At 39.5% G+C, this 27,184-nt stretch overlaps 1 protein-coding gene across 1 annotated transcript in view; it reads right to left on the bottom strand.

The window, feature by feature from the left end:
• Nucleotides 1–6,056: 6,056 nt before the first annotated feature.
• Nucleotides 6,057–27,184, bottom strand: part of CDC40 (cell division cycle 40) — a 40,439-nt gene continuing 19,311 nt past the window's right edge. The window contains exons 4-15 of the mRNA XM_065631793.1: nucleotides 25,095–25,178; nucleotides 22,982–23,121; nucleotides 22,278–22,374; nucleotides 20,451–20,590; nucleotides 18,866–18,940; nucleotides 18,147–18,192; nucleotides 16,663–16,764; nucleotides 15,279–15,394; nucleotides 15,064–15,197; nucleotides 10,367–10,443; nucleotides 8,052–8,196; nucleotides 6,057–7,105 (exon numbers count right to left, since the gene is read on the bottom strand). Coding sequence (XP_065487865.1) covers nucleotides 6,928–7,105; nucleotides 8,052–8,196; nucleotides 10,367–10,443; nucleotides 15,064–15,197; nucleotides 15,279–15,394; nucleotides 16,663–16,764; nucleotides 18,147–18,192; nucleotides 18,866–18,940; nucleotides 20,451–20,590; nucleotides 22,278–22,374; nucleotides 22,982–23,121; nucleotides 25,095–25,178 — 1,334 coding nt within the window. The 3' untranslated portion in view covers nucleotides 6,057–6,927. The remainder of the gene's footprint in view (nucleotides 7,106–8,051; nucleotides 8,197–10,366; nucleotides 10,444–15,063; nucleotides 15,198–15,278; nucleotides 15,395–16,662; nucleotides 16,765–18,146; nucleotides 18,193–18,865; nucleotides 18,941–20,450; nucleotides 20,591–22,277; nucleotides 22,375–22,981; nucleotides 23,122–25,094; nucleotides 25,179–27,184) is intronic.

Genomic DNA, 27,184 nt, shown 5'->3' with positions numbered 1-27,184 from the left:
AAATCATTCCACATCATCACGTGGCAGCTGGTAAATGTCTCTGTGGACTGACCTTCCACCAGCATGCTCAGTAACGAGCTTGCAAGAGCGTTCATTGAAAAAAAGTGCCCTGTCCCCTTTCCCAAGCTGTATATCCGTACTATGCCATCTGTCAGGTGTTCCTGGCACCTTCTGCCAACCTGGATCTGCTCAGTGCCACTGTTACGGGTATTGTCCAGCTCTGCTCTCAGGCTTCTGGCCCTCCATCCTCGGGTGCACGGGGCATCTCCCCAGAGGCGTCCCCATCGCCTCTCCAGAGCAGCCAGCCCATCGCCTCCACCCTGGCATCGAGTGAAACCCGGCCCAGGAGCCTCCTTACTGCCCTGCCTCTGGTCGTTCATGGTGACCACAGCAGTGCCAGCCCCAGCTAACAAGGACATAATGACCAGGTCTTGTTCCTCAAGTTGTTATGGCATTAGTTGGACACCTCCACCAGGAGATGTTTCGGCTGGGTCTAAAACAGATCTTTGCTGAGATGACCTGTGTGTAGCGGCAGCTCTATTTGCGCAGATCCTGTGTGGGGGTGAGGGCATTTCCCTTTCAGAAAGGTCCACAGGCGTTTATAAATCACACACATTTGCAAACCAGAATTTTCAGGTGCTGCCTGTAACCTAGTAAAGATGAAGAGGAGCGACAGATTTGAATCCCTTAAACTATCACAGTTAATACTGCAACACAGCCGGAGAGAGAGAGACGGCATAGAGGGCCTGTGGCAGCACAGAGGGGGACATGATGGGACACTAACACTCTTCTCCAGGGGAACCGGTCCCTTCCTGAACACCGTACTGGCTTCCTTGGAGGTTCCAAAATTTGACCAAAAAAGGTCTGACCTCCTGCCCTACTCCAAACCCTGATGTTTATTGCACGCACTTTTGGCCCCAGGCTTTGATCCTGTTGGTGACTTGTGAAGGGTTGCTCTTCACAAGTGCCTCTCAACCGTGGAAGACCAAAGAAAGCGTGAAGGGAACATATGTCTGGCCTTTCTTGGCAGATGCCAGGAAGATGTATCACCCGGTAGCACACCTGAAGAAACAGGACTCCTTCTCTCTGGTGAATTATTCAACAGCTGAGACCATCTGGTTCATTCAAAAACTTTGATTTCATGAGCTTCATTAGCCGCTCCTTTGCCCTTGAAAGGATCCTGAGGGTTATTCAAGTAGGAAATCACTCTTGATTTCTTCCTGCTTGTTAACACAATGTGACATTTAATTGCAGTCAGTGGAGACCTGGTTTAGTGCCGGTGGAAGTTCAGAGCTGACCTACATTCAGAGACATATTTATATTTGCCTCCCTTCACTGGCTTTCAGGGGCAGCATCTGCAGAGCAAACCTGGCCTTTGAAGGGCTCTGCTGGTGGCAATGAATGGATCTCTTCCCTTGAATAGAAGTCCCTGTTCACGGTGTAGTTTGACCTGCCTGTTGTAAAGGGCTTCACCTGGTTCAGGAAGAGACCTTTGCAGAGACAGCCCGTGCTGCATCCCTTATCCTGATCGGCAGGACCTTACACAAGGAGAAAACGGGAGCCTGCTTTGCGCTGCCTAGAAAAGATGACTCGAATGTGAATACCAGTGCAAGGTCCCTGCCCTTTTTGGTGGATTACCACCATACCTGCTTATTTTTCAGCAATTTCACAAAATAAAGTTCACTGGTGCACACTGTACAAAACTTTGGCAAGTAATTGAAATACTCCTGCACCTGAGCTAGTATTTCTGCCCCTCCCCGCCCCCGCCCTCATTTGAAATTCGATTTCCGAATCAAACACAAACAATGTGCATCCCACCCTTGCATCCACCTTCAGGTATCTAGAGTGGAGCCACCACCTCGGGTGCCACCACCCTCGCAGGGAGGTGGGGACGGCTGCCTGGCCGCCGTCAGACCTCGAACGCAGCAGCAGCTGCCATGACCTGGCAGGACCCATGTCCCTCCGCTGACACCAGCCAGGAGAACCCACGACACAGCGGCTGGGAATCCATCAAACCCCATGCTGACCTCCCAGACTGACTTGTCAGGCAGGAGAGGCCCTCGAATGCCTTCTTACTGTATCTTCTTCGTGAAGGGAAGGAAAATCGCTCTAAGACATAGAAGAATTCAGCATCTAAAGATAAGGTTATTCCACCTTTTTAATATTGGAAGGGTTATGACAAAAAGCAAACAAAACCGGCTCTCCCCCCCGCCCCAAGGTGCTCCCAAAGGGTCGGCACCAGTGAGAGAAAGAGAGGAGCTTGCTGCAGACCAGCTGTTCTGACAAAACTCGATGTGGTTTTGAAAACTCCAGGGAACGGGGCTTACTACTTTCTCCTGTAAACCTCTGGCCTGACAACTGACTTCATTCCGAGTCCAATTTCCCTCTTCATCTCCTGAGCAAGTAATATTGGAAGTGATTACATTTTACAGAATATATACAGAGGAGCTGAAGGAGTATAAGGATGTGGAAGCAAAACACAAACAACTACCCTGGATGAGCAAAATCATATCTTTGTGGCAAAAATAGCCTGGTGCAAGCTAAAGTAGGGAGTTCAATTGTTACAGCTGTTCTAGCACAGGGCATTTTTGCCATTTTTTTTTTTTGTTAACGTTGGTTTGCAAGAGTTTAAGCTCCACCGAAAACCAAGACTTATTCCACAAGTGAAGTGGGGAGTTAAGAGCAACACACCAGCTGTGGGGTAATCACGCTGGGAGAGCTGGAAAGCTGTGCAGCTCCCAGAACCACATCTGGGTAATTGTCAGCGGTCTTGAAGCTCTGCAAAATCCCTGTTACTGAAAGAACTCCCTTGAGGATTTGTCTGTTGTCATCCTTTCCAAATCAGAGGGGAGGCAGGCTCAGTTAGTCTTGACATCTTTCAAACCAACCCAAAAAGCCCAAAGCCTAGTGAGAACCTCTTATTCTGAAGGACAAACCCAATGCAACTGCTGTAACGTTTTGTTTTAGCAGTCTCCAGCAGCATAAACTGCAGCAAGTTAAACAGAGACTTGGAAAGGCTCAATGCTTTTAGCGATTTAAGTATTTCAAATGTTCCGTCATACAACGAGGTCTGAGGTCAAACTTCAGTGTACCTGTTGAGTTTGGAGGTCCGTGCCCTGTTGAAAGCCATTGCAACTAAAAAGCTTTAAACTCTGCAAGGAACATCAGTAAACATAACCTTACTGCAAGCAGTTTTCGCCGAGTGCTGCAAGACAGCTGTGGTGTGTCTGGGTTTTTTTAATCAGCAAGCCTGACAGAAAAGACATTTTACGGCAAGATGTGAGACAAATTTTGAGTGGATGCTCAACCTACAGTAGCAAACCCTTAAGCAGTCTCCAGAGGAACAACCTCCCTGGCAACTGATTTTTTGTGTAAAGTCTTCCAAGCAAAACTCCCCTCCCTCCTCCACTCTCCACGTGTTCCCCCTCGTGCGGGCTGCCTGTCATATGGAGCCTTCCTAGCAAACGCAAGCAGGAGTTTGCAATGACCAGCTGGTAGAAAGAAGGAAAGTACATTGTGTTACTGGGCTGCTGAGCTGCAAAGCTTACTGTTTAAATCAGCCTTTAAAGACCACAGTGTTAAAGGGTATATTGAACATCTGCCTGTTGATAAAAATTGGCTTTTTTACAAGACAATCTTAGATGTTTCTGGCTATACAATAATTTAGATATTTGTTCTTTGTAATGAGGCCAAAGGCTGAGCAGCCCCATCTTAGTGGGGACAGTTATAAACTCTGTGCAAGGCAGATGCCAAGACCATCTGCTTCAAGAAAGACAGCCTTCTTAGCAGCAAGTTGCATGAGGATATGTGGGATATTTCCCCCTCTCGCATATGAAAAAGGTCCAAGAAAAAGATGGCACAAGGCCAAAGGAACTATCAAGTTTACCCGGCAGAACTCCAAGAAGGAAGAAGATAGTTCACTTATCTGTAAAACCCTCACTGTAAAAGTAATTGGTATTAATAAAAGTGGCAATATATTGGCACATCATTTCTGAAAGTTACAGATGCATGATCAAGGGGAACAAAATTATAATGCTGTGACAGCAACCTGGCACTCTGGGCTGCACGTATTCCTTCCCGGCAGCGCAACACGCTGGCCTCCAGCCCTCCCAAACAGCTCCTTGCAGCTTGAATCACTTCTTTGCACCCTCTGCCTCACCTTAGAGGAAAGTAAATTTTGGAACTCGAGATGCTCTTTCTCTTTTTTCCCACCGCTGCCTTTTCCCCTGCTCTGTCTGCTCACACGCCAGGTTCAGCCTAGGGGTCTAAGTCTAGACTTGTCCTAACATTTTTTACAAAGCAATTTCTGGCAAAACATGAAATTGGGAAGATAAAGAGAACATGATTCGAGTTAATGAGCCCAGCAAGAAGTCTTTTCCCAGGTGGCTGCTGGAAAGACAAGCCCAGACTCATACCACAGCATCTATCCTCCTGCACAGCAAACTTGCTGACAATGTGAGCTTTGGAGTTGGCAACTGTCAAGCTGACAAGAGGGAATTATCCTCAGAAAAATTCCCTCTGCAGGCTTCAGTGCAGATGTGAGAAATTCCAGAAAAGATTAACACGGTGACCAACAGCAATGGACAAAGGATTTTATCTGAAAGTTTCTATAGGAATTTTCATTCTGGGCTTATTGCAAACATTTAATCCAAATTCATCAACTCCAGCAGAACTGATTCAACATTTCTTTTTTTTTTTTTTTTTCCTCTAAAGACAACACCCAGCATATTACTACAAAAGTTTATACACTTATTTTTATACTTTATTATACTCAAGTTCTGCCTGGTAGGTGACACATGGAAAAACACAGTCCCAACTACAGAGCCAAGCATTTTGGGTATTATGATTTAAAGGCTTTTAAGCATTTGGGAAAGGTAATTCTGGCATGGAAGCTAATATACAGTCCTTTGTGAAGTTTTTGTATCTGCTCTATTCCCCTTCTCCTCCCCAATTCCCTGTACTTACAAGCTGTTAATGGTCAGGGCACGCTGCCACATATCCATTTAGGAAATGAATTTGCAGGAAGAAAACCTTTCTAAATTATTTCAGGCCATTTTCTCCCACAGCAGCACCCAGGGCACGGTGCTCACCAGAGCTCAACTCCCAGCTCAGGAGCTGAGTTGTCCCTGTGAGAAGAACCACGTTGGAAATTTGCCCTCTGAGGTGGAAGCAGCTCACTGCTACCTCCACCCTGAAGAGCCCAGAAAAAACAGCCTCTTCTCTCCTTGCAGAGGGGATGGTCCTCAGGACATGCCGGAGCGGCTCTTCCCTCTCACTCCAGGCTTCACCGTGTCCTGTCTGAGCACTCGCAGAGGTACCAGCCTGGGCAATACCCAGTTACCACCAGCACACCACTGGCGAAAACAGTCCGCAGAGTTTTTCAGGTATTCAGGCTACCGAGATGGGAAAATAAACAGAAGCACATAAACTTGGTGCAGATATGCGATGGCATAAATGGACAGTGGAAAGACTCTCAAGCTCAGCTTTAGAGAGTTGGTCTAAAAATGCGTAAGCTCCATGTTCACTCAAAAGGGCCTAACTTTAGCAAGTATTCATTGAAAGAATAAGCCTTCCACAACAGGAAATTAAACAAAAACGCCAAACAAAACCAAAACCAACAAAAACCCCACAAAACATCCACCCCATTTCCATCTATCTGCACAATTTGAGCTTCTTTGCATCTCATCCATGGAAGTGCCTTATCTTCTATCCTGCTGTCAATTAAAGCAATTACTCTTTTGCTATTGTTTATAATTGATCAGCAGTGATTGCATTTATAGTAAAGAATATAGTGTAATTCAAAACTGTAATTAAAGACTGATCAATGGGATAGATTTGGTGCATGTTTCTATTTCCATTATGTGCTTGAAAAGAGAGTGGATAGGGAGTCAAAAGGATTTTTTTTCTCCTGCTTCCAGCTTGTTCAGTTTTGTACGAACAGTGCAAGAGAATAAGTTTATCTGAATGCTGGTACGTGGCAAATTAAAATACCAAATGGTAAGAAATATTTTATATGGACACTGCTAGACAGAAGAATAGAATGAAGATAAGCAGACTTTTTATAAAAAGATTTATTAAAAATAAGTCCTTTAAAGAGAAAAAGTGTGACATGTATATACATTAAATTGTCAAAAAATTTATGGGGCTTATAATACAATGTATTCTAAACTGAAAAAGACTTTTTTTTTTTTAATAGGTCATGCTTATTGGAACTTATCAGCATATGGGAAGAGGAAAAACAAAAACAACACTTAACACACAAACAATACAAGCAAAATCTTGAAACTGAGGAGTACTTGTGTGATCAGCATGATGCTATTGTTAAATACAGACAGAAACCAAGAGTTTATGAATACAGTCTTCAGTTGATACCGTTTATCTGATGACTGCTAGCTTCTGATTAGTTCTTCATTTCTACTGTGAATTAACAGATCTTAGCAAGTGGGTTTGTGTACTATAAAGGCATAAGTATTTGGGGGACAACAAAATACCACCCAAAACCAGGTAAACAAATGCATCTTTTCCAGCTCTGTTGCAGCAGGTATCAAAGATTTCTTCTTAGGAAGAGAATTATACACAATTGCTGGTTTCATCCTTTAACTCCACACACGCCTGACAGCCAGAACCACAAAAATAGTTTTTCCTAAAATTATTTTATTTTACAAAAATGTTTTGCACAAAAAGTGACATGACAAAGTAACACTTGATTCTGCATGCTTCAGATGACCTCAGCTTCTCATACTCAGAGGTCATATTTAGAACTATATCCTTTCACTTGTGTCTTCTGATGATTTTCCATTTTTAGTGCATATATACAGCAAGCTGAGAACTGCAATATTACAAATGTCTACCCACCCTTACAGCAGAATTCACTCTAGTCTCAGATGTACGCAGGACTTACATCTTCACATCTTTGTAGCATCCTCTTTAGTCCCATAGTTTAATAAGGCCATCCCAGCCGCACGTAATGACTTTAGACGTTTCATGTGGATGCCACACTGCGCCAATACAGACTTTATCATGTGCTTTTAATCTGCTGTAGAGTTTTGTTGTCTTCCAGTCCCAGATGTTAAGTTTTCCATCTGCATCTCCAGATATCACATAGCTATATTAACAGGATTAAAATAAAAGCTTTAATCCTGTGAAGACTGCTCGTATTATAATACTTCTACATTGAGCAACTGGAAAAAAGCTTTGCCCAGTGAGCTTCCAGTCTGACAGTCTGCAAACGCACCTGCCACAGAATTAGCATTCACGATGTGCTCTGAAGCACCCGAGTCCTGCAGAAGGTGATTCATCAACTGCGAGATAAATGTGCTAAGCAATACGATTATACCATACACTGTGTTACTGGAACTAAAGAGAATACACCAGCAAAAGAGAAAGTGCCAGAAGTTTGTCTAAAATTTATAGACACTCCTCTCCACTTTTTCCTCCAGGTTTGCTGAGGTTATTCTCCAATTTTTATAGTAATTAATATCTTATGTATGCACAGTGGTAAATGTGTGAGCATATTCCTGAGCAAATAGGATAAAAAAGACGGTTCTCGGAACCATCCATGAGGATACCCGCACTGGACCTGCAAATTGGGAAAACTGGGCAAGTGCAAATCCCGGGTATTCTAGACAAGTGCATATTGCGGGAACAGAGCCTGAAGGTTTCTGGGGAGACCGCTGAAGACCATGAGCAAAAAGAGACAGATACAAGTCAGAGTGGAAGCCTCTTGTGCTTCACCAGGGCTGGGTGAAACAAGGGGAGACTCTGGACAGTTCAGCCGCAGCAAAGATCATCTTTGGCAAACGGGGAATCTGGACCACATGGACTGTTTTCTAAGCGTTGCTCGGAGCAACCACTCACTTATAATATAACTTAGTCCTATCAAATGACAAGAGCAAACTTGCCATTTTGCTGCTTCGCTAGAGAACTCTGTCTGATGCTGAGTTAATAGGATGGCTGTCCATCAACAAATGTTGCAGAGGATTTAAACAGAAATTTAGGGTCTGTGCCGGCAAGCTTTAAGATGAAGCTCATTCCCACAAAAAACAACTTACCTCATATCAGGTGAAAAATCCACTTGACAAGCATAGCCAGCTACCATGTGACCTTTGAAAATTTTCTTTTTGTTTAATCTGAATCTGTTCTGAGCTCCAAAAATCAGAATTTGGTTATCCATCGACTGGCAAGCCAACCATTTCCCTATAAATGCAATAAACAAACGTGGTATGAGAGTGCCACTTCTGAAGAAACAGACTTAACTGGAAAGTTTTAAGAGATTTTTATAACTTTTCTTGCACTTTTATAACTTTTCTTCTTCATTCAGGTTTTCATTATCTGTCAGGGTTCTAGGTAGCAGCTGATACTGCTTCTGCCTGGTACAACTGCCAAGAGGCAAAACATTATGTTTGACAGGATTTGGGATGCCTATTCCTAGAAAATGCACTGACTGTTATAAAAATGTGCTGCATCAACCTCACTGACTCACCGATACATTTTTAAACTACTGAGTAAGATTGCTGGTGCACTTAATCTAATAATCCAGATGAGGTGAAAAAAACCCATCAAGCTGCAATCCATTTGATTACCTGTTTTGTAGGTACTTTGTCACCTTTTATTTTCTTTATGGGAAAAACAGGTCTAAGGTAGACTCAGGAGTCTGAAAATCTTTATATATTTGCAAATATTTTGTATTCTCTGCCCTAATACCATACAATTTAATAAAGACATTTAAGTGAAAGAAAAATCCCAGGCTTTTCTAATCTTAACTCTACCTCATTTTGCATCTTGCCTGTGCATTAACTCCTGCCTGAGAATCCAGTAAAGATGATGTGCTACAGAACACCAGAGAACAAGAGACTTTTGTCCTGAACTCTGCATATCGTCACTGCCTTCATAGTGTTTTAAGCAAACAGCGATAATATAAAACGTGCTGACACTTCCAGCTACTAGCTTGGCATTTGAGTATTTTCTTCAGCTTCCCAAAGAAAAACATCAAGTATGTATCTCAAACATATTATTCTCCTCTTCTACATTTTAAAAGGTCTGTTGCCTGCATCACTCAGGAGGAAAATTTTAATTAAGGAGATTCGTAAATCAGTGCCCCTAAGCAGAAAAGTTCCACACCTGTAGAATTTTCAATTTACTTCTCTTTAAAGGATTCATTTAACTCCAAAATGATGCATGATGTGTCCGGTGCAATCTGTAGCATCACTATTCCAAAATCACTTGTTTTGTGTGATATTGAACCACTGTAGGTCAAGATAATGTTAATGTGACAGGTGATGTCTTGAGCTGAAAAGATGACTCTAATTCATCCCCAACATCATTTACTGTCTCATCTTGGAAATCAAATACTCAAATGCTCGCCAGTCAGAACTGGAAAAAGAATGAGAAATCCAGTACTTCAGCGTGGAAGAATGAGATAACTGAAAAACTGGATCAGAATACAGCAAGTTGAACAATTTCAGAAACAGGAGTTGAAATCGCCAGCCTGGGAAGCTAACATTTTAAAATGTGGCTCTCTCTTTCTCTAGAACCTTCCTTTTTATATTAGAACCTCACTTCTATTATTAAGAATAAAGTATTTACACAGCTAAGCAGATACAATTTTGTGCTGATAGCTGGCTGAAAACGTTAGCTGTGCAGCAAGCGGATCAGCAACTACTCAGCATAATGCGAATGTTAACTGTAAATCTGGCAATGCTTTAATAATGTTGACACTAAAGCTATTTAATTTTGGCCAACACAGATAACAGAGATTTTGTCTGTTAGAAGCATTTTCACTGATTACCAGAGGCACTAAATCTTTATCCTTCTTCGGTTTGATACTAATTGAAATTAGTAAACATAAACATCAGTGAAACATTAACATATAGAAACACTGAGATAACTTGGGATTTCTCTTATGCAAATCATTTGGGCTACATTCAGAACAGAAAGGAATGGCATTAACACGATCATGTAGAACATCAGTCTCTGCTTTAACGGTGGCACCATCAGGACTGCTGAACTTGCTTAGTACTTTGCAGCCATAGTCAGTTCCCACCATTGCTTCTCTTAATATTTTAAATACAGCAAAGAGCACATCACAGCTGTATGAAAAGAAAGAGTCATTTTGCCCTGTCTGGATGAAAGTCTAAATTTAAATTAATACAGTTATCCCAATATAACCCCTAATTTTGACATACTTCTTGAGACTTTTAAATCAAAACCAGATCCAGTCCAGCCTTGTAATAAATACACACAGATTTGGGGGGAGGAGGGTAGTGTGGGGTGGCAGAGGATGCAAAATGGCAACATTACAGAGGTATAATCAGTAAGACATGTCTACGTAAACTATGCCTAAGGCAGTAGTGAAGTGTTAACGTACCGTTTGGAGACAGAGTCACGGCTGGCATTGAATGCATACTTGGCTCAGCTATGTACTTGAAGTCTACAGGAATGTCCCTGCAAAAGGAAGAAGTATGTGTTTTATGAAGACATGCAGATGTTCCAACGGGCTGCCTCCAGCCAGCTGACTTACTCAGCCACTGAACCATGGGAGTGGATGGTGATGCCCAAAGTTAGAAAGTGCAAAAGCTCAAAAATATTATGAATGCCCACCTAGAGAGCTCCAGAGGTGGAAACTTTTACAGGATAACCTGGTACAGTGAATTTACCCCAATCAAATGACCCAGAGTCTAAATCACAGTCATAATTCCGATTGTTAGGAATAAAACTGTAGCACAAAGATACTCTATTGCCTCCAGTTTAATTGCAGGTCTTACAAAATTCTTATATAGACTGATATATGCACGTGTCTTAGTGGAATGTCTTACTGACTTTTGTTTCAATAGAATATTTCTGTCTTTTGTTTTAAAGGAAAAGAAAACAGTACCCTCCCTCTCGCATCTCTGACAATGCCTTTTCCCTCCTGCTCTCCCCGAATGGGATGCCAACCAATTCCAAATGTTCATGGCTGAACTGTGAACTCCTTGGTCTTGATTCCATACAGGACAGTGCCTGTGTATGTTAACAACATACCCTGTCCTATACAAAGGCATGTGGGCCTAGGGACAAAACAAATACAGTCTAATCCTTACTCCACAGCACTCTCATTTGGTTTTGACTATATAAATTGAATTACTAACGGACTGTGCATATTCACAGTATTGCTCATATCCTACACTAGGAGGCTGGTAAAAAAAGGCAGGCATGCACGTGTCTTTCTCATTAAGCAAAAAAAAAATCTCCAGCAGAAAGTAGACTTGATTAATGTATTCAGCAGAAAACACATGCATACTGTTCTGTAGCAACATTAATTAATACAAAGGGGATGGTTATGGCTTCGTTGTTTAATTCACACAGTAGAAGAGTTGTTGGAACACTATCAGAACAGAGAGCATGGGTGGCTGCCTTGTAATCACTGACTGAGCCTTCCTGGATGGCAATACAGTCGACATCAGCAAGGTAATTACAATTTTATTTTATTGTGGAGTAAGTTATTTCCCATCATGTTGTGTTAAGCAGCATGCACATGGGTAGCAGGGTGAGAAGTTGCTCTATTGTCAGGAAACAACACAAATGCTCCTGTGAGTTAAATGTTAGAATAAGAAGGGCAACCCACTTGATACACTCTGTGCATAAGAGCATGCGTGGGGATAACCAGCACCTAAACAGGCAGACCTAAGACTACTGTTGGACAGTAAATCTGTAAAGGATTAACAAAAACTCCACGTAATCTCTGAGGCTGACCAATACAACAGCACAGGGAGTGCAGCCCCTCGTGCCCCATCCTATCCTTTTGCATCAACACCCAAAGAGCTTCAAACCCCACCGGCAAGAGGACACAAGGGCATCGCTGCAGCAAGGCCAGATCCCCATCAGCTCCTCACACCCAACACTCCTCAGCCCACTGGTCACCTGGAGTCCTCCATGCCAGGTACAAGCAATCCCATTGGAAGCCCCGTTAAAAAAAGTTGCATCACAAAAGATGCATCTCCAATGCTGAATTGTACTGCAGTTAGAAATTTAAATGCAGCACAGGTTGTCCTCCCTTTACAAATGCAGGCAGGCTTATCTGCTGGAATTTATTCAAGACAGCTCTGCTTTACGTTGAAACCTACCAGACGCATCGAGGACAACTGCAGGATATGCTACATTAAACTATTAGGTGGAATAAAGAGATATTAATGCATTTATGTGTCATACTTGCTTCCAGTCAAATTGCTAAATAAGTAATATCAGCCTGCTCCTTTAAAAAAACCTTTAAAAAATTACCAAGAAAGATGCTGTCATGGTTGCTTGACCTCAGAACTCAGCTGATATATTGTTTGTCGAAATTTTTAAAGACCTTCAAGTCCTTTCCCCACTTCATAGCATTTCAAAGGCTGAAGTGTTTTAAATATCAAAAGTTGTACCTGCTAGCCAAGATTTAGCAATGTGATACTCTGGGGTTCTAATACAACTTCTTCCTCAAGCAGAAGAGAGAAAAATCCTTTTAAAGAAGGAAGAAAAAAAACCCCACAAAAACCCCCACAAAAAACCCACCAAAAAACCCCCCAAAACACAAACAAACAAAAAAACCCAATAAACCCCAAACCCAACTCAATCCAATTTTGGGTTCTGCACATCATGAAGAGCTCCCTCAGGAGACTACAGCATCTTTACCAGGAATGACGGAGAGAAGAGGCCTGGTGAGGGCTACAGCTTTACAGAGAGGCCAAGCCTCCTCAGCCTGTCAGGATAATAACTAAGCTACCACTGTACCGTTCTTGCTTAGCTGGCTGACTTAAAGGTAAAAAGAAATAAAAGCCTCCAAGGTCAATTGCCCAAATTATTTCATTGATTATCCAAGCAGGATAGATGCATATGAAGCAGACAAAATAACATTTTGCATTTCTAGAAGAAATAACACAGAATATGATACTCATGCCAACTTTAATATCACTGCTGTAATGACATAATCACACAAAATGCAAAAGCAGACAAATTGTAAAGTACTCTCATAAAGAAACCATTTAATCTGCAAGAGTCTCTGCTATACTTGCAGTCTGAACTTTCAGCAACCAACCAGCTGCAATTGAGCGTACAGCACAGGGAAATCTGTGCATGGGATGAACTCCTGTGGAAAGGAGATTTAAATTCTCAGGGGAGAAGTTCCTCACTGTGATGAAGTCTGACACGCATCCCATTACCAGCTCTGTCCAAGTCAAAGTGTTTACAAAACATACTACAAAATTCCTCCAGACAATTGAAACTAAGCAATTAGACCAGCTTTAATTACTGGCTTTTAAGGCCATACTCATGTCATAATTACTTCTGCCTCATTTCTGTAGGATACTGAAGGACTATTGTGCTGAAGAACGTATCAAGAAACATGCCAAAGGTACAGTAATCAAATCATTTAAGTTGCAAATAATTTTCGTTATGAACTTGGGAAAAAAGGATTTGAGGTGCAGCATGAATTTGCTATGGAAGTTTTCAAGCTCCAAAAGTTTCTGTAATGAACGCATTAACTTAGTTTTAATGCATTGTAAAAATCCAGATCTTGAAATTATAGATATGCCTACAGACCAATTAGCATATTTCACAGTAGGTTGTGGAGAAAGGTTTTCAAGTAGAAATGCCTAGGAAGACAACATCACATTTTCCTTTTATAAAACCAAAAAAGTCCTCAATGATGGTATGAAAGAATGTTGCTTAAAGTTGAGTTCCCTATTATCTGAACAAGGGAGCTCTTCAGTGTACAGCAAGCTCAGTACACATTTTTTCCTTCAGAAAGAAAAAAAAATTCTGCTACTGGAACAATCAGGTTGCGATGTTCCCATGCTGGAACCCTTTTGCCTTTCCTTCTCTTCCCCACAGAGTGATTAAATCCACCCACTTTGCTATTTATTTCAGCCATCAACACAAAGCTCACGAAACAAGGCCAATCCAATCTCAAGGAAATAACAGATTTGTGCAAGTGAGATCCTCCTCCCACTTGGCGGAGAGAAGACATTTCTTAGCAGCTATGGTATTGTAAAGATTTTTCTTTTAAGGAGCTTGGTAAATACATGGGTCTAATTATGAAGTACCGAAGAGAGGCTCTCTTGGAGCGACATATGGTGACAGCATTGCATGTCTAGCCCAAGCCTGGGTTCCCAGACTTTGGTCATTACCACTGCTGCTATTGGCAATGATAGCAGCCCATCACAGACATGCTGAGGGTTTTGCTGGCTGCTTGGGTAACATTCAAATACCACAGATTGGAGTCTCTTGTCTAGATTTAAAAAAAAAAAAAGAAAAAAAAGAGAGCGAGCGCTAGGAAGGAACTGATTAGTCACAGCGCTGTCAAACTAGTGCCTGTATTGTGCAACAGCTTTGCATGTGTGAACGGCAAAAGGAAATGGATACCTAAAGATATAGGAGTGATTATTTAAAAGAGAAATTTGAAATCCTAGAGAAATGTTTAAAGTTCTAAACTGAAAAATCTTAGTACCTAGAACCTTGTGGAAAACATTTCAAATAGGAGAGATTTGTTTTCTCCCCAGATATTTTAAAAATTGGAAGCCACTTAAAATGATGTTTCTTACGACTTTTTCTTGGATAGACTTTCACTTTTCTGTCATCTATTGTATTCATACTGTGGGTATCAATGACTGTCAAAAAAACCCAGACTACCACAAAATCAGAAATGAAGCTACACTAAACTAGTTGTTTTATACATGGGCCAAATATTATATAATACTATGCCCATCCAAGTTCAAAGCATTCAAAAATGGCACACTAATGTAACAGAGCAGACACTTCTTCAAAAGGTTAATTTAAGGGCTAATACACCCTTGGGGAAAGGAGAGAGAACAGAGATTGCTAACTGAGTGAAGTGTGCTTCAGGCTGACTGGGCTGTCTTACGCTTTCTTTGGGGGAAGAGGAAATCTATGAAGAGTCTTGAGCATTAAACCAGAATAGGGTTTTGAAGCTAGCTCCTTCTCAGCTAGCTAGAGCTCATTACACTCCAGTGTCCTATGTACTACAGATACTTTCGAAAATAAATTCTCAGTTTGCTCATAATATTATTTTAAAATGCAAAATTTTAAACTTACCATTCCCAGACTCTTAAACTCTTGTCATCAGATGTACTCACAAACCTTCTATTTTCATCCACGAACACAATGGTGTTGACAGCTCCCAAATGCCTATCGTATTCCTGCACAATCTCACCACTTCGAATATCCCACTACAAATAAAAAAGTCAGAATAAGACCTTGTTTTTTACTAAATATCAGAATTTTTAGAGGAAGGGATTAAGTAGACATACCTGCACAATTTTCTTATCTGACATCCCTGCCACAAAGAGATTTTGTTTATCTTCATCAGGATTGAACTTGACACAATAGGGAACTTTCCTGTTTGTGAATCTTGAAACGCATTGCCCTGCAACAGACAAGCCATCCACAGTGCGTCAGTTTGGGAGTCCTGCGGGCTGATTAGTTCTTCGCAGATATTGATAAAAAACATTCATTTTACTTCTACATTAGTAACAGCAGAAAAGACTTGTTTTTAAGCCCTTGGGAGGATTACAGGGTAGAATTTACCCTGCTCTTTAATTAGACCTTCTTTCACATGTTTGTATGCACACACCTGTATAAACACACACACATACAAACTGTTCCATACCTTTACTACAGATTTACAAACAATATAACTGCTCAGTACCCTGTATGTCATCAGGATGGTCAGGACATCACAAGCTGACCACAGACTTTGCAAAACATCATCTACTTAGGATCAAAAGTCTTCTTGGCAAGAGACTTAAACTCGGGCAAGAATTCCTTGACCTTATGCCTAGACAAGGGTAACAGTAATTCAACCGCAAAACAAACCAATGACCCTTTTCACAGTCTCAGCCCTAAGTACCCTGACTGCATGCTACCTGTAACCTGCACGAGCCTGTTTTAATCCAAGTTCAATAGATTTTTCAGGTGTCTAAATAACTGAGTTCAGACTGAAGAACTTGACTTCTACCTTTCTGGCTGTCACCTGTATGAGACCAGTGGCACTGCTAACCAAGGAAGCCAACGTCTTTTTCAAACATGGAGACTCCCTGTCTTAGGAACAGACTTCAGTTTAAAAGAATATTGGCAAAATCTATCCTTTATCTTTTTAGCTTAAGAAACTACTTGGAACAAATGTTGCAGAGTATCTTCCAGGCAGTTCTGTAAGAGCATCAGACCTGCCACCCTCCACTCCCCATACCAGCAGCAAAATTTCCACCACCTTTTTTTATTTGTAGTGCTCTTCAAGTTCAGGTTAACTGAAAGATCAAGTGAACTAATTCTTCTAAATTAAGCATATTTAGGTGTAAAGTGTGATTTCATTACTTAATTTTACACCTGTAAATGTAAACATGCGATTAACCAATTTGGTAAAATTTTGAGTTTTTGCTGAACATTGTTCTAGCATTACAAATACCTATCAAACTTCTCAAACAAAAAAGTATATGAAATACAGGTATATAGGTAGTGTCTAGTGCATCATTAGAGATAACAAAACATTTCAGAAAAAAAGACTATTCATCCTGAATGCCGAACTACAAGATGATAATAAGGACAATTGGAAAAAACCCGACTGATAATATATGTTGATATTTACTATTAAACAAACATAGTGCCAAATAGCAGTGTCTACAAATAGAAGCCTACCTGTCTCAGTGTCCCAGAGTTTAAGATAGCGGTCATATGCAGCACTAAGAAACCGAGTGCCAGCGTTATTAAAACAGATGTCTCGAACAGCTTTACTATGTCCTACAAGGTAGAAAAAACGTGATGACAAACTCATGCACTCATGATTAGAATTAATGTTGTTTGTGGTATTTTTTTATTTTAATATTATTAATGTTAAATGCTCCAGTCTTTAACAATGCAAATAAAACAAGGAAATCACTTCTTGAAGTTCTTCATGAGCACTAGTAAATAATTATTCAAGTGAGAAAGAAAAAGTAACTCCTAAATTAAGATGAGAATAAGCCCCCCAAAGCCCCCATACTTCTAAAGCACTGGAGAGAAAAAAAATAGCATTGCACAGAACCAACCACTGTGCATCATTCATAAACTGATATACAAGCAGAATTCAAGATTGTTTTGATGACAGTTAATAGCTGTGAGGGAAGCATAAAACACTGTAATGAATGTCAACATCTAATGAAAAAGAGGAGAGGTAAACACTACGGGAAATACATTTAAAGGATAAACATTTAAAGTGGGCACACAATATGTGAAATATTAGATCAGAAAATTAAGAATGCTTTCACCTTGCTACCTCTCAATCCCAATACTTTCATTTGACCACTGCACCAGACTTTTCGGAGATCTCTTCAGTTAAAATATTGGTACAATAACTTAGATATAGCAAAATAGCAGATGAATTGGGTTGATAATAAGGACCTTTTGAGAAAAACAGCAAAACTGTTCAGAAAGAGCAGTCTATTGAGAGAGAACATTTTTGAGCCATCATCTTTGCCACACTGCTGTCATCAGAAATATTCAGTGAAAAAAATACTTCTTTGCTGTTACTCAACATATATTCACTCAGCATTCTAGAAATGTTCCTATTTCAAAAGGAGAATCAGCTGCTTTTGTTCTGCATTCAAAGCTGCTACGAAGTTTGTATTTCTCCCTCCCAGCTCTCTGCTTTAAAAAGCAGTTGTTACATGAACAAAGATGGCTCCTAAACCTAAAAAAAAAAAAAAAAAAAAATCCCATGCTTTTGCATGAGAAACTCAGCACAGAAGACATCACCTGTTACAGACAGGATCATCAGACAGTGAGATGCACTCACTGCAGAAATACAGAGGGCTCCTGTTCTCAACCTGAAAATGGGGCAATTTAATGTCACAATTTTGCCTTTGGAAAGGACCCTTGCATAAAGTATTGATGACCGCAGTAAGCTCATGTTTTGTTTTAAGGGTTGTAAGGTGTTATATGTCAACATTAAATTGCTTGGAATAATGACAAAGGTTCTGTAAAAACTCGCACCTTTTTCAATTCTTATTGCCAAGATCCTATTGAATACTGTTTGCCTTGTATGCCTGCAAGTCCTCTATATGACAAATTAATAGGCTAACCTAAATCATATCCTTCCATGAAGTTGTTTTAAATATACATTAGTTTAAAAAAGGGACTATTACCAATAAATGTTCGTAGACATCTTCGATCACCGTATACTTCCCATAGCTTGGAAAGAAAAAAGGGATGGGGAGAAAATATGTCAATTGTTAAACAATAATGATGCTGAAATTAAGTGCAAACATATATGACAACATCTTTTCAGAAATTAATTACAAACATATGACATCTACTGATTAATCAGAACTATCTACCCAGAAATCCACAAGAATGCTCTGTCACCTTCCTGTTAGCAAAACCCCCTTAAAATAACTAAAAACCCCATAGCATATTACAAATTTAAAACCCTAAGGTTTTGCTAGTAAAAAGAAGAAAAAAAAATCATCAGCTTTCTAATATGATGTATGCTGGACTAAAATGAGATTAAGTTCAAGACCGCAAATGCTTCAGTAAAACACTTCAGCAGAAACCTATTGCTCGTTGTAAAACGAGGCTTCATAGAAAATGAATTATTATAATAACAAAGGAAATAACCTGAGGAACTTGTGACCTTCTAAATGCTATTACTAAATGATTAACACTGTTCTAACACCCATAGTCTTGTGTATTATTTCTGTCTTTGTTCCAATGTATTTGTAATTTAAAATTCAAGTGAGAAAAATAAAAGTACCACAGAAAAAAGGTACTTGGTAGAAGTATCAAATGTTTAATATTCTAAAATGCATTTTCTGTAATCAATGATGGTATAAAATACATACATGAAAACAGAAGAATAACTCACCTTAATTTTGCAATCCATAGAGCAAGACAACAGTAGATGCCCAGAGAGAGGAAATAATCTAACTGCACTGACACCCTGTAAATAAGGACAAAATTAAACAGTAAGTGGAGCATCTAGATATTTCCTCAGTTCACCTGCCCTCTTTTCTAAGCACAAAGCTAATGTTTATCTTCAAAAAATATGCAGATACTGTATCTTGAAAACAAATAACCTACCTGCATTCCATTTTGAAAACTGCAATGTGTTCTGAACAACTGTTATTGGCAACAAATTGATTTACTTCAACAGCTGTATATATGCCCTCCTTCAACATTCACACCATTGCCGTGGCAAACACAGCAATGAAATACAAACTTTGTGTTTGGGTGACTGTTTCTGTATAACAAGCCTTTTCAGGTGGGGCAGGTGAGGAATTTTTCCACAAAAATGTTGGCCAGCTCCACTTCTTACATATACTACCAGTGGCTTCTACCCACTGAACTCAGATTCCCTGGGCACAGCATCTTCCCATCTCCCTGTTTTTCAGGTATCCCTTCCAGAGAAAGTCCAAAGAACCACCAAGTACTCATGGTCTGATGTCCCTTCTTCCAGTTTCATGTCAATTACTCTATTCATATTCCATACCAGTTCCTCCCAGCCCTGGTTGGAGTTAGGTGCTTCATCCTCCCTGTTATTGTCTAATTATATCCCCTAGCTTTTGTAGATTTGTCAGCCCATCTTTCTTTTGCTTCTCTCATTGTTATCATTATTCATCTCTTGTTTGAAGGAAAAAGCTATTTTATGCATCAGTCTGTTCTAATGGGATAATAGGCAGAGGAGTGAACAGAGCTTTGGAGGGGAGATGTTATTCTGGAAAGCACTGATAGTTGCAGCTACAAGCTCTTTGATGCAGCAGTCATTAAAGAAAAGTTCAGAGTTGTGACAACTGAAAAAAAAGGTAAAAGCTAAAAGTGTTCCCTCCTTTCTTCCATCTCTCAGATATCATTAAGGTGCTGTCCATTGCAGCACAGCATATTCCCTCAGCAATACTGAAAACTAGAGATAAAAGCAGCAGAAAACTTAGTATAAGCTTTACAAACCTGACCAGTGAAGCACTTTCTAATACCAAAATTATGTATACAGTTATGGGCTCTGGCACAAGAAGAAACTGTACTTTTAAAGTAGCATCGTCAAAGAAAACTTAGCAAGGCACACCTTTCAAAGGCCATAGCTGTATTTGGGAATCTTGTAATGCTGATGCATTATAATCACAAAATCTACGTAACCTTTCATAAGTTTGATATGAAATAGCCCTTAAATACTTTTACTATTTAAAAAAATGCATTTTCAGGGATCTCTAGAATTAGCCTTGCTCTTATCCACATGGTAGTTTAAGAAACAAGTTCAAATCCCACAGAAGTCACTGAATGATATTTGTCCCTTTAAAGGAGGTCAGGAAGTGACTATGTTCATGAAAAACCATATGCAGGTAAACAACTGCATTTGAGCAGGCAAACACCTTGTGTGAGCACATAATGCAACCAGTTACATGCATAACATGGGAAAGGGGTTTTTACAATGCACACTCACAAACACAACTTCCTACCTTCGTATGTCCAGACCAGACATGGATTTGTCTCTTTGGAAGATAGCACTTCTCAGGTGGCACCGTGGAACGGAGATTAACTCCAACATCTTGAGGGACATGAAGATAAGATCTCCCCTGGTAGTCATACATTTCTTTAACTGAAAAGGTAAACACAGAATTCTGAGAATACAAGCGCCTGTATTTTAAGAGGTTATAATCTTTGAAAGGTTCAACGGCCACACATAATTAAGGTTTTTCTCAACACAGCTGCTCTGCTGTGAAGTGAGGAGACAAAAAAAAAAAAAAACCACCACTATTCATAAGACACACGTGAAATCTTATTTGACATCAGTTGAGCTCAAATTAAGTCATTTCAGCAAACTCTGCTTGGAGTCTGATAAGCTGAATATTAAGACAATCTCCCCCCTACACATCTTGCTCATCACCAAACAGCAAGCAAGCTCCTCAGGCCAACAAGGGTTTGTTTACACTGACTCTACACGGATTTTAATGTGCAACTCTAACCCTGGCATTTGCTTGCAATTCACATTCCAGCCAGCTCTGTGCTGTGTCACTCATGTCAACAGAATTATGAACCAGAGGAAGAAAACATTCGGCCAGTGTGAACCAATATTGGTCAGCTGTAGCCAACAGCTGCTCTTTAACTCAATTTAAGAAGTGACTGGACAGTCAGATGTGCAGGGATGCACTGTGCATAGAAATGGATATTTCAGAGTAAACTTGTGTTGGATAGCTATGACATTAAGGTGTGCACTGATTAAAATAATTTCTCAGTTTCTGGGATATTGTTACAGCACTTCTGGTTGTACAAATAACCTCCTGCATGGCATCAATGTTTACACGTGTCTACAAAATGACATATTTCTAGAATGTTTATGTTTGAGAAGGTTAAAGTTTAACTTGTAAGGTCTTTCACTGTGAAACTTTAGGTAGAGACCATGAAAAACTGGATACAAAATAATTATTCTATAGGAGGCTCAATGGCTAAAATTTCAGGTTTGTTGTGCTCGTCACTATTCAATAAATACTGTCATGATACACTACATATAAACGGAATGAAGCGCTAATGTCAGCAACACGTATCTTATAGCCACTTTTTCAACGTGTAAAAGAAACGATGCTCCAGCTTGTGCATCTGAGCCTGGCTGTACGAAGCACAAACCAAAGAGAGGCTTGGTTCAATTATCTGTGCCAAGCAGTGTAAGGTGGGACTGTTTTGCATGGAGAGAGTTGAAATAACAGTTTCCAAAAATCGCTTAATTTTACGTACTTACCAAACCATTTTCTTTGAAGGTACCACATGCCATAGGCTTCCATAAGGTAATTATTTGATACACAACTATTCAAAGTATGACAGCAAGAACATTTACATAAAGAATTGAGGAAGTATGAAGTCCAAGTGATTTTCTAAATTGTATGTAAGTCGTAACCCAAAGCACTACCTTTTGATGGAAGTACTGACACACGAAACTGTAGTAATTCTGCATCTGAAACTAAGCCAAACTGATAACTTTAAAATGTTTGCTCTGTAAACCAGGAAAAGTATATGGGCATCTAGTACCATTAAAAATAAATAAATAAAACCAGTACCCTGAAAGATGACATTTCTCCACTGCTCTTCACAGTATGAAGTAGAATTCGTCCAGGTTTATCTCTTTCCCTGTCCTTTATGCTTATGTCCGTGAGCGCTATTATCTCCAATACAGAAACATCAAGGTGCCTCAGCAAAACTGCCGAGGCTGTCTGCCATCCTTACTAATCAACACAGCAGGCAAGAAAACACAGTGAGCGAGAAAATTAGAACAGGCAGGAAGATGCCATTACCATGTAATATAGTCTTCTCCTCTCCAGGTTTATCATCATCTATTTTTCCTCTCTTCTGCCTCTTTGCAGTTATTTCATCCAACTCTTTCTGTTCTTCCTGGAAAAATAAAACATGGTCTTGACTGTTGAAAATTCAGTGTTTAGAATCACATAATAAATTCCACAACTGCACTACCATTAACTTACTATTAATAACACATTTATATGCTAAATGAGATTAGAAATATTTCTAAGCATCAATAAAGAGAATACCTTTATCAAAACCAGAATAATTTAAAAAGCTATGTACACTGAAAAAAAATATTACCTGTTTATTCATAGACTACAGCAAAGCATCACTGACTGAACAAGAAGGATGTTTGTTGGTTGGAGAGAGTTTTTTTGGGGAGGTAATTGTTTTTCTGTTTGTTTTTTCTTTTTTAGGTAAGATTTACTTTCAGTTCTTTTCAAGCTGCTTCTGTTTATAAACATCTATTAATCAGATTATACACACAGTAGTGTGTAGTTAATTTTATTTCCAAACAGTCTTGCAAATAATTGAATGCAAAATATTCAGAACACCTTATTTGGACATATCAAATGAAATGTTGCTATCAACCCTAAAGCATAGCATGGACCTTCTGCTTGGAAAAACTACTAGTGCAGCTGGATCTCTGTTAAAACCACTGCAATGTACTAACAATTTGTGTTAAAGTAGTACTTACTTCTGATGGTTTGGCTACTTCTTTTTCATCAACATACTTTGCCCACGGTCCCAGAAAACCATCAATATTAGATGCATCATTCTCCTTGAATTTCTTCCTTTTTTCAATTTTCCTTTGTCCTGTTTCGAACACTGTCAAACCTGAAGAAACAAACACCACACTGGCTAGCTGCTAATACAGAATATATCATCATACCATAGTCAGTTTAAAAGAAAAAACCAGCACCACTCCTTCCAATATGCACAGCAAAATTAAAAAAGCATTTGAGCAAAACCGGCCAAAGCATTGCTAACTTTTCTAACTATGAACACTGCTCACTATGTACGGTAACAGAGGAACCACTTAAAATGTGTGTCATGGTTTGTTAGAGTATTTAAACATGCATGTACCCATGCATTTTTAACAATAAGTCTGCACACTGTACAAATACATAATACTTTAGTGCAGTGTTTGAAAAAGTAGAGTCCTAACAATTGGCTTCTGATCTCAGTTTCTAAAAAAACCTCCTCAAAACTAAGGTAAGACAAATTTCCCCAACCATAACTGTATTTTAATTTAGTAAAAGGTTGTAGAATCACAGAGTAGTTTGGGTTGGAAGGGACCTTCAAAGGTCATTCAGTCCAACCCCCTGCAATGAGCAGGGACATCTTCAACTGGATCAGGTTTCTCAGAGCCCCGTCCAGCCTGGCCTTGAATGTCTCCAGGAATGGGGCATCTACCACCTCTCTGGGCAACCTGTGCCAGTGTTTCACCAGCCTCAGTGTAAAAAATTACATCCTCATGTCCAGCCTGAATCTCTCCTCTTTTAATTCAAAACCATTAGCCCTTGTCCTATTGCTACAGGCCCTTTTGAAAAGTCTGTCCCCATTGACACAGTCATCTGCCTCCAACCACTATATTGTTCTTTCATATAAATACTAGCTTTTCACAGCTGCTGTGCCCTTGGAATTTCATTTGTCAAAACTATTAAATGATAAAGATATGGGATGAAAAACAATTAAAGTTAAAAGATGTTAAAGTAATGACAAAAGTTTTTCATAAGGTTGTATATACAATTATGTGCAATTTTCAAACAATGTTTTCCTACAGCATCAGTTCTACGCATCTAGTGCAAAGGAACCAAAAAGAGTTTTGTATAAATAAGGGGAAACAGGCAACATAAAAATTAATGATCGTATAAAGGAATCATACATTAATGAAGTTTTCTTAAAATAAATTACTAAAATCCCAGGTTACTTTTTTGTTTTTGAAACAACTTAATCTTAGCCATTTCTGTCTAATGTCTGTAGCTGCTATGCCAAAATAAGTCTGTTGTCTTTATCTTACTTTGGAAAGAGTGAAATAACCTTGGATATATTCCATGGAACAGGACAGAGAAATAAAGAATCTTTGTATACACATGTAAATAGTATGTTAGAAAAAGACATGCAAGGGAAAGTATAACTGTAAAGTTTACACAGGTACAATTTTCCAATGCAAATACGTCACTTTGGGTGTTAAATATCTTGTATCAAAGTATTAATTACAAACCCCATGCCTCTGGTAGTCAGTCCTCCAGTGGCATGCTATGCCTTTACTATTTGGCAACCTTCCAATGGTTTTTCTTCTCCAAATAAGCCAAACAGCTTAACTCTGCTAAGCAGAAATAACACGCAATTCCCAACAGAATGCCAGAGGTTGCACCGAGGGTGATCAGTTTGCTACTGAGTAACACAGTAAAGGCGATTTGCCCAGGCTACAAGTATCCTAACGCAGACCTGAGACAACTTTAGCTAAGACAGAATTTAAGAGGAACAAAGAGCTCTATTTCAAATATACAAATCAATTCCATTAATTGAATGGTACATGCTAGGTTGCAATTGCAAATCCTAATTTGAAATTAGACATAATGATAGCCTGAAATATTTGCTACTTCAGGAAAACAAAGTCCCCCAATATCTATCTTCACTTTTCACATTACAATTGCAACACTTCTTCATTTATTTTGTCTTTGGACATGGGTAAGTCTCTCATAATTCCTTCCTTTGATGAAACCTATTCCATTTCTTAGTGAAGAAGAAATGGCAACAGTTATAAGTTGCAAGTCATTTACATGAGATTCTGAATAATTTACCTTGATTTTTTTCTGCTTCTTCTACAGAACCAATATACTTGGTAGCAACTTCAGGGTTATCTATAGAGGGATCTAATGCATAACCTAGAACAAGAGGAGAAAAATACTGTTATTTCAAATTTTTTAGTTTTGTACAACTTATATTATTCTCTCTCCCCCCCTACATTCCATCATTTTTTTCCTGTTGGCTCCAAGGAGCTAGGGACGAGTAAAGGCTGACACTTTGAAATCCCATCCACTTTTCACTTGCTCCTGGGTACTAGGATTATTACTAAGTATTACCATGAGGTCCTTGAGCATGCATTGCTGCCAGAATGCTTACATTTGTACAAGATAGAGAAGCACATAAATATAATAGGCAGCAGTTAACATAAGACACAAGGGGAGAGTAGTCACAGGGAGCAAAGTCACAGAATCTTTCTGGTGGGAAGGGACCTCAGGAGGTTGGTGACCCAAAACCGTGCTCAGTCAAAACTGAATTCAGATCAGTTTGCTGTTATACAAACACGCTGTAACATGGCACAGGAAAAGACCAGCTCAAAATCTTATGCTGGTGACATGTGATTTTAAACAGATGTTGTTTTAGTTCATGGCACTATTCCTTGGTTGGAGAAGCCAGTAAGTCATGCTGCAACCAGCCGGTTGCTGCTGCACACAGAGCACCCTCCAGCTCTCTGGGGACAGAGATAGGGAAAAAATGAAAGCAAAAAAAGTTTTGCAGGGCTTTATGCATATTCTGTCTCCTCCAGCAGAAATTACTTCATCCTCCTCCTGACAGAGCAGTTGCTTTAACTAACATGGACGGTATCAGAGGCAGCAGCGAAGGCCTTTAATTTTTAAAAGAATTAAGTATTCACATCTTCATTTCCTGATTGCAGCTATTGAGTCTAGTTTTTTTTTTTTTTTAAAAAAAAAAGAAAAAAACCCCACCAAACCAAAACCCCACAAAACCAAAAACACCAAAAAAACCCACAACAAAACTCAAACCTGCTGCATTTACTGTTATAAATAATTTATAAAATGTATCAGCATTTCACAGATATTCAGGATATCTACAATTTTTGAAACTGAGGTTCTCATTTTAACATGCATATCTTGCATTTTTCTCCATTTCTCCTGAAGTGGACAGCATGATTTTATGAGAATAAGACAGACAAACAAACTCATCTATTAATACTCTCCAAGCAACAGGTGCATTGAGCAGCTACTGACCATTGCGTCTTTTTTTTTTTTTTTGGAAAGACTGCACCCTGGTGGACATATCACCAATTTTTATTAAGTATTATTAAAGTGACAAAACACCCCTTGAGGACCCAATGAGAATTTCTCCGTATCAGGAAGGAAAAAAAACAGAGGGAAAAAAAAAAAAAAAAGGAAGAAGATGCAATGAAGATATTAAACCACTGGTAAAAGTAATCACATACACAAAATCTAATAAATCTTATAGCATATAATTTAATTCTTATGTTTTTGTTGATTCATAGAGACAATCATGAACAGTGGGAGATTACTCAGTCCACCCTAGAGACCAATGGACCATAAAAGCACTTGGGTGGATGCAAGTTGACAACCTATCAACATCATCCCAATAGCCAAAGGAGATCATCTCCCCAGTCACTTCTCAGAAAGGTTATTCTCCTAGAAGACGGCTCAGTTAATTTATTTTTAGATGCTGGAAAAAAAAATGAAATTAGCCATTCCGAGAACACAGCAAGTGTTCCCATACACAAGAAGCAATCTACCTGCAGACCAACTCTGGAGCTTCAAACCTCGTAAGACCCAGTTGTGGAATAACCTATGCCCAGATGCTCCGTCAATATGATATAGGGATAGAAATATTATATATACTAATGCCCCCTTATGAAATACAAATTCTCAGTACAACCTTTTTTTGTTGTTTGGCTTAGGTATTCTGGACTGTTTTTAGGATTTACTTCCATGGATAACCAAACTGAGCAGACGCTGCAATTTGACTTTTGCTAATTTAACTGCCTGCTTTTATCAAGCCACTATTTCAGTGAGTTCTTTTCCAAGCTATAAGGTTTCTGGTAACAGCAGAGAGATATTACTTTGGATTTATGTCAAAATCA

The sequence above is a fragment of the Caloenas nicobarica genome, chromosome 3 (assembly GCF_036013445.1).
Source record: "Caloenas nicobarica isolate bCalNic1 chromosome 3, bCalNic1.hap1, whole genome shotgun sequence".
In the NCBI taxonomy this organism is placed as follows: domain Eukaryota; kingdom Metazoa; phylum Chordata; class Aves; order Columbiformes; family Columbidae; genus Caloenas; species Caloenas nicobarica.
Note: the sequence above shows the minus strand (reverse complement) of the source record. Positions and strands in the feature narration are given on the sequence as shown.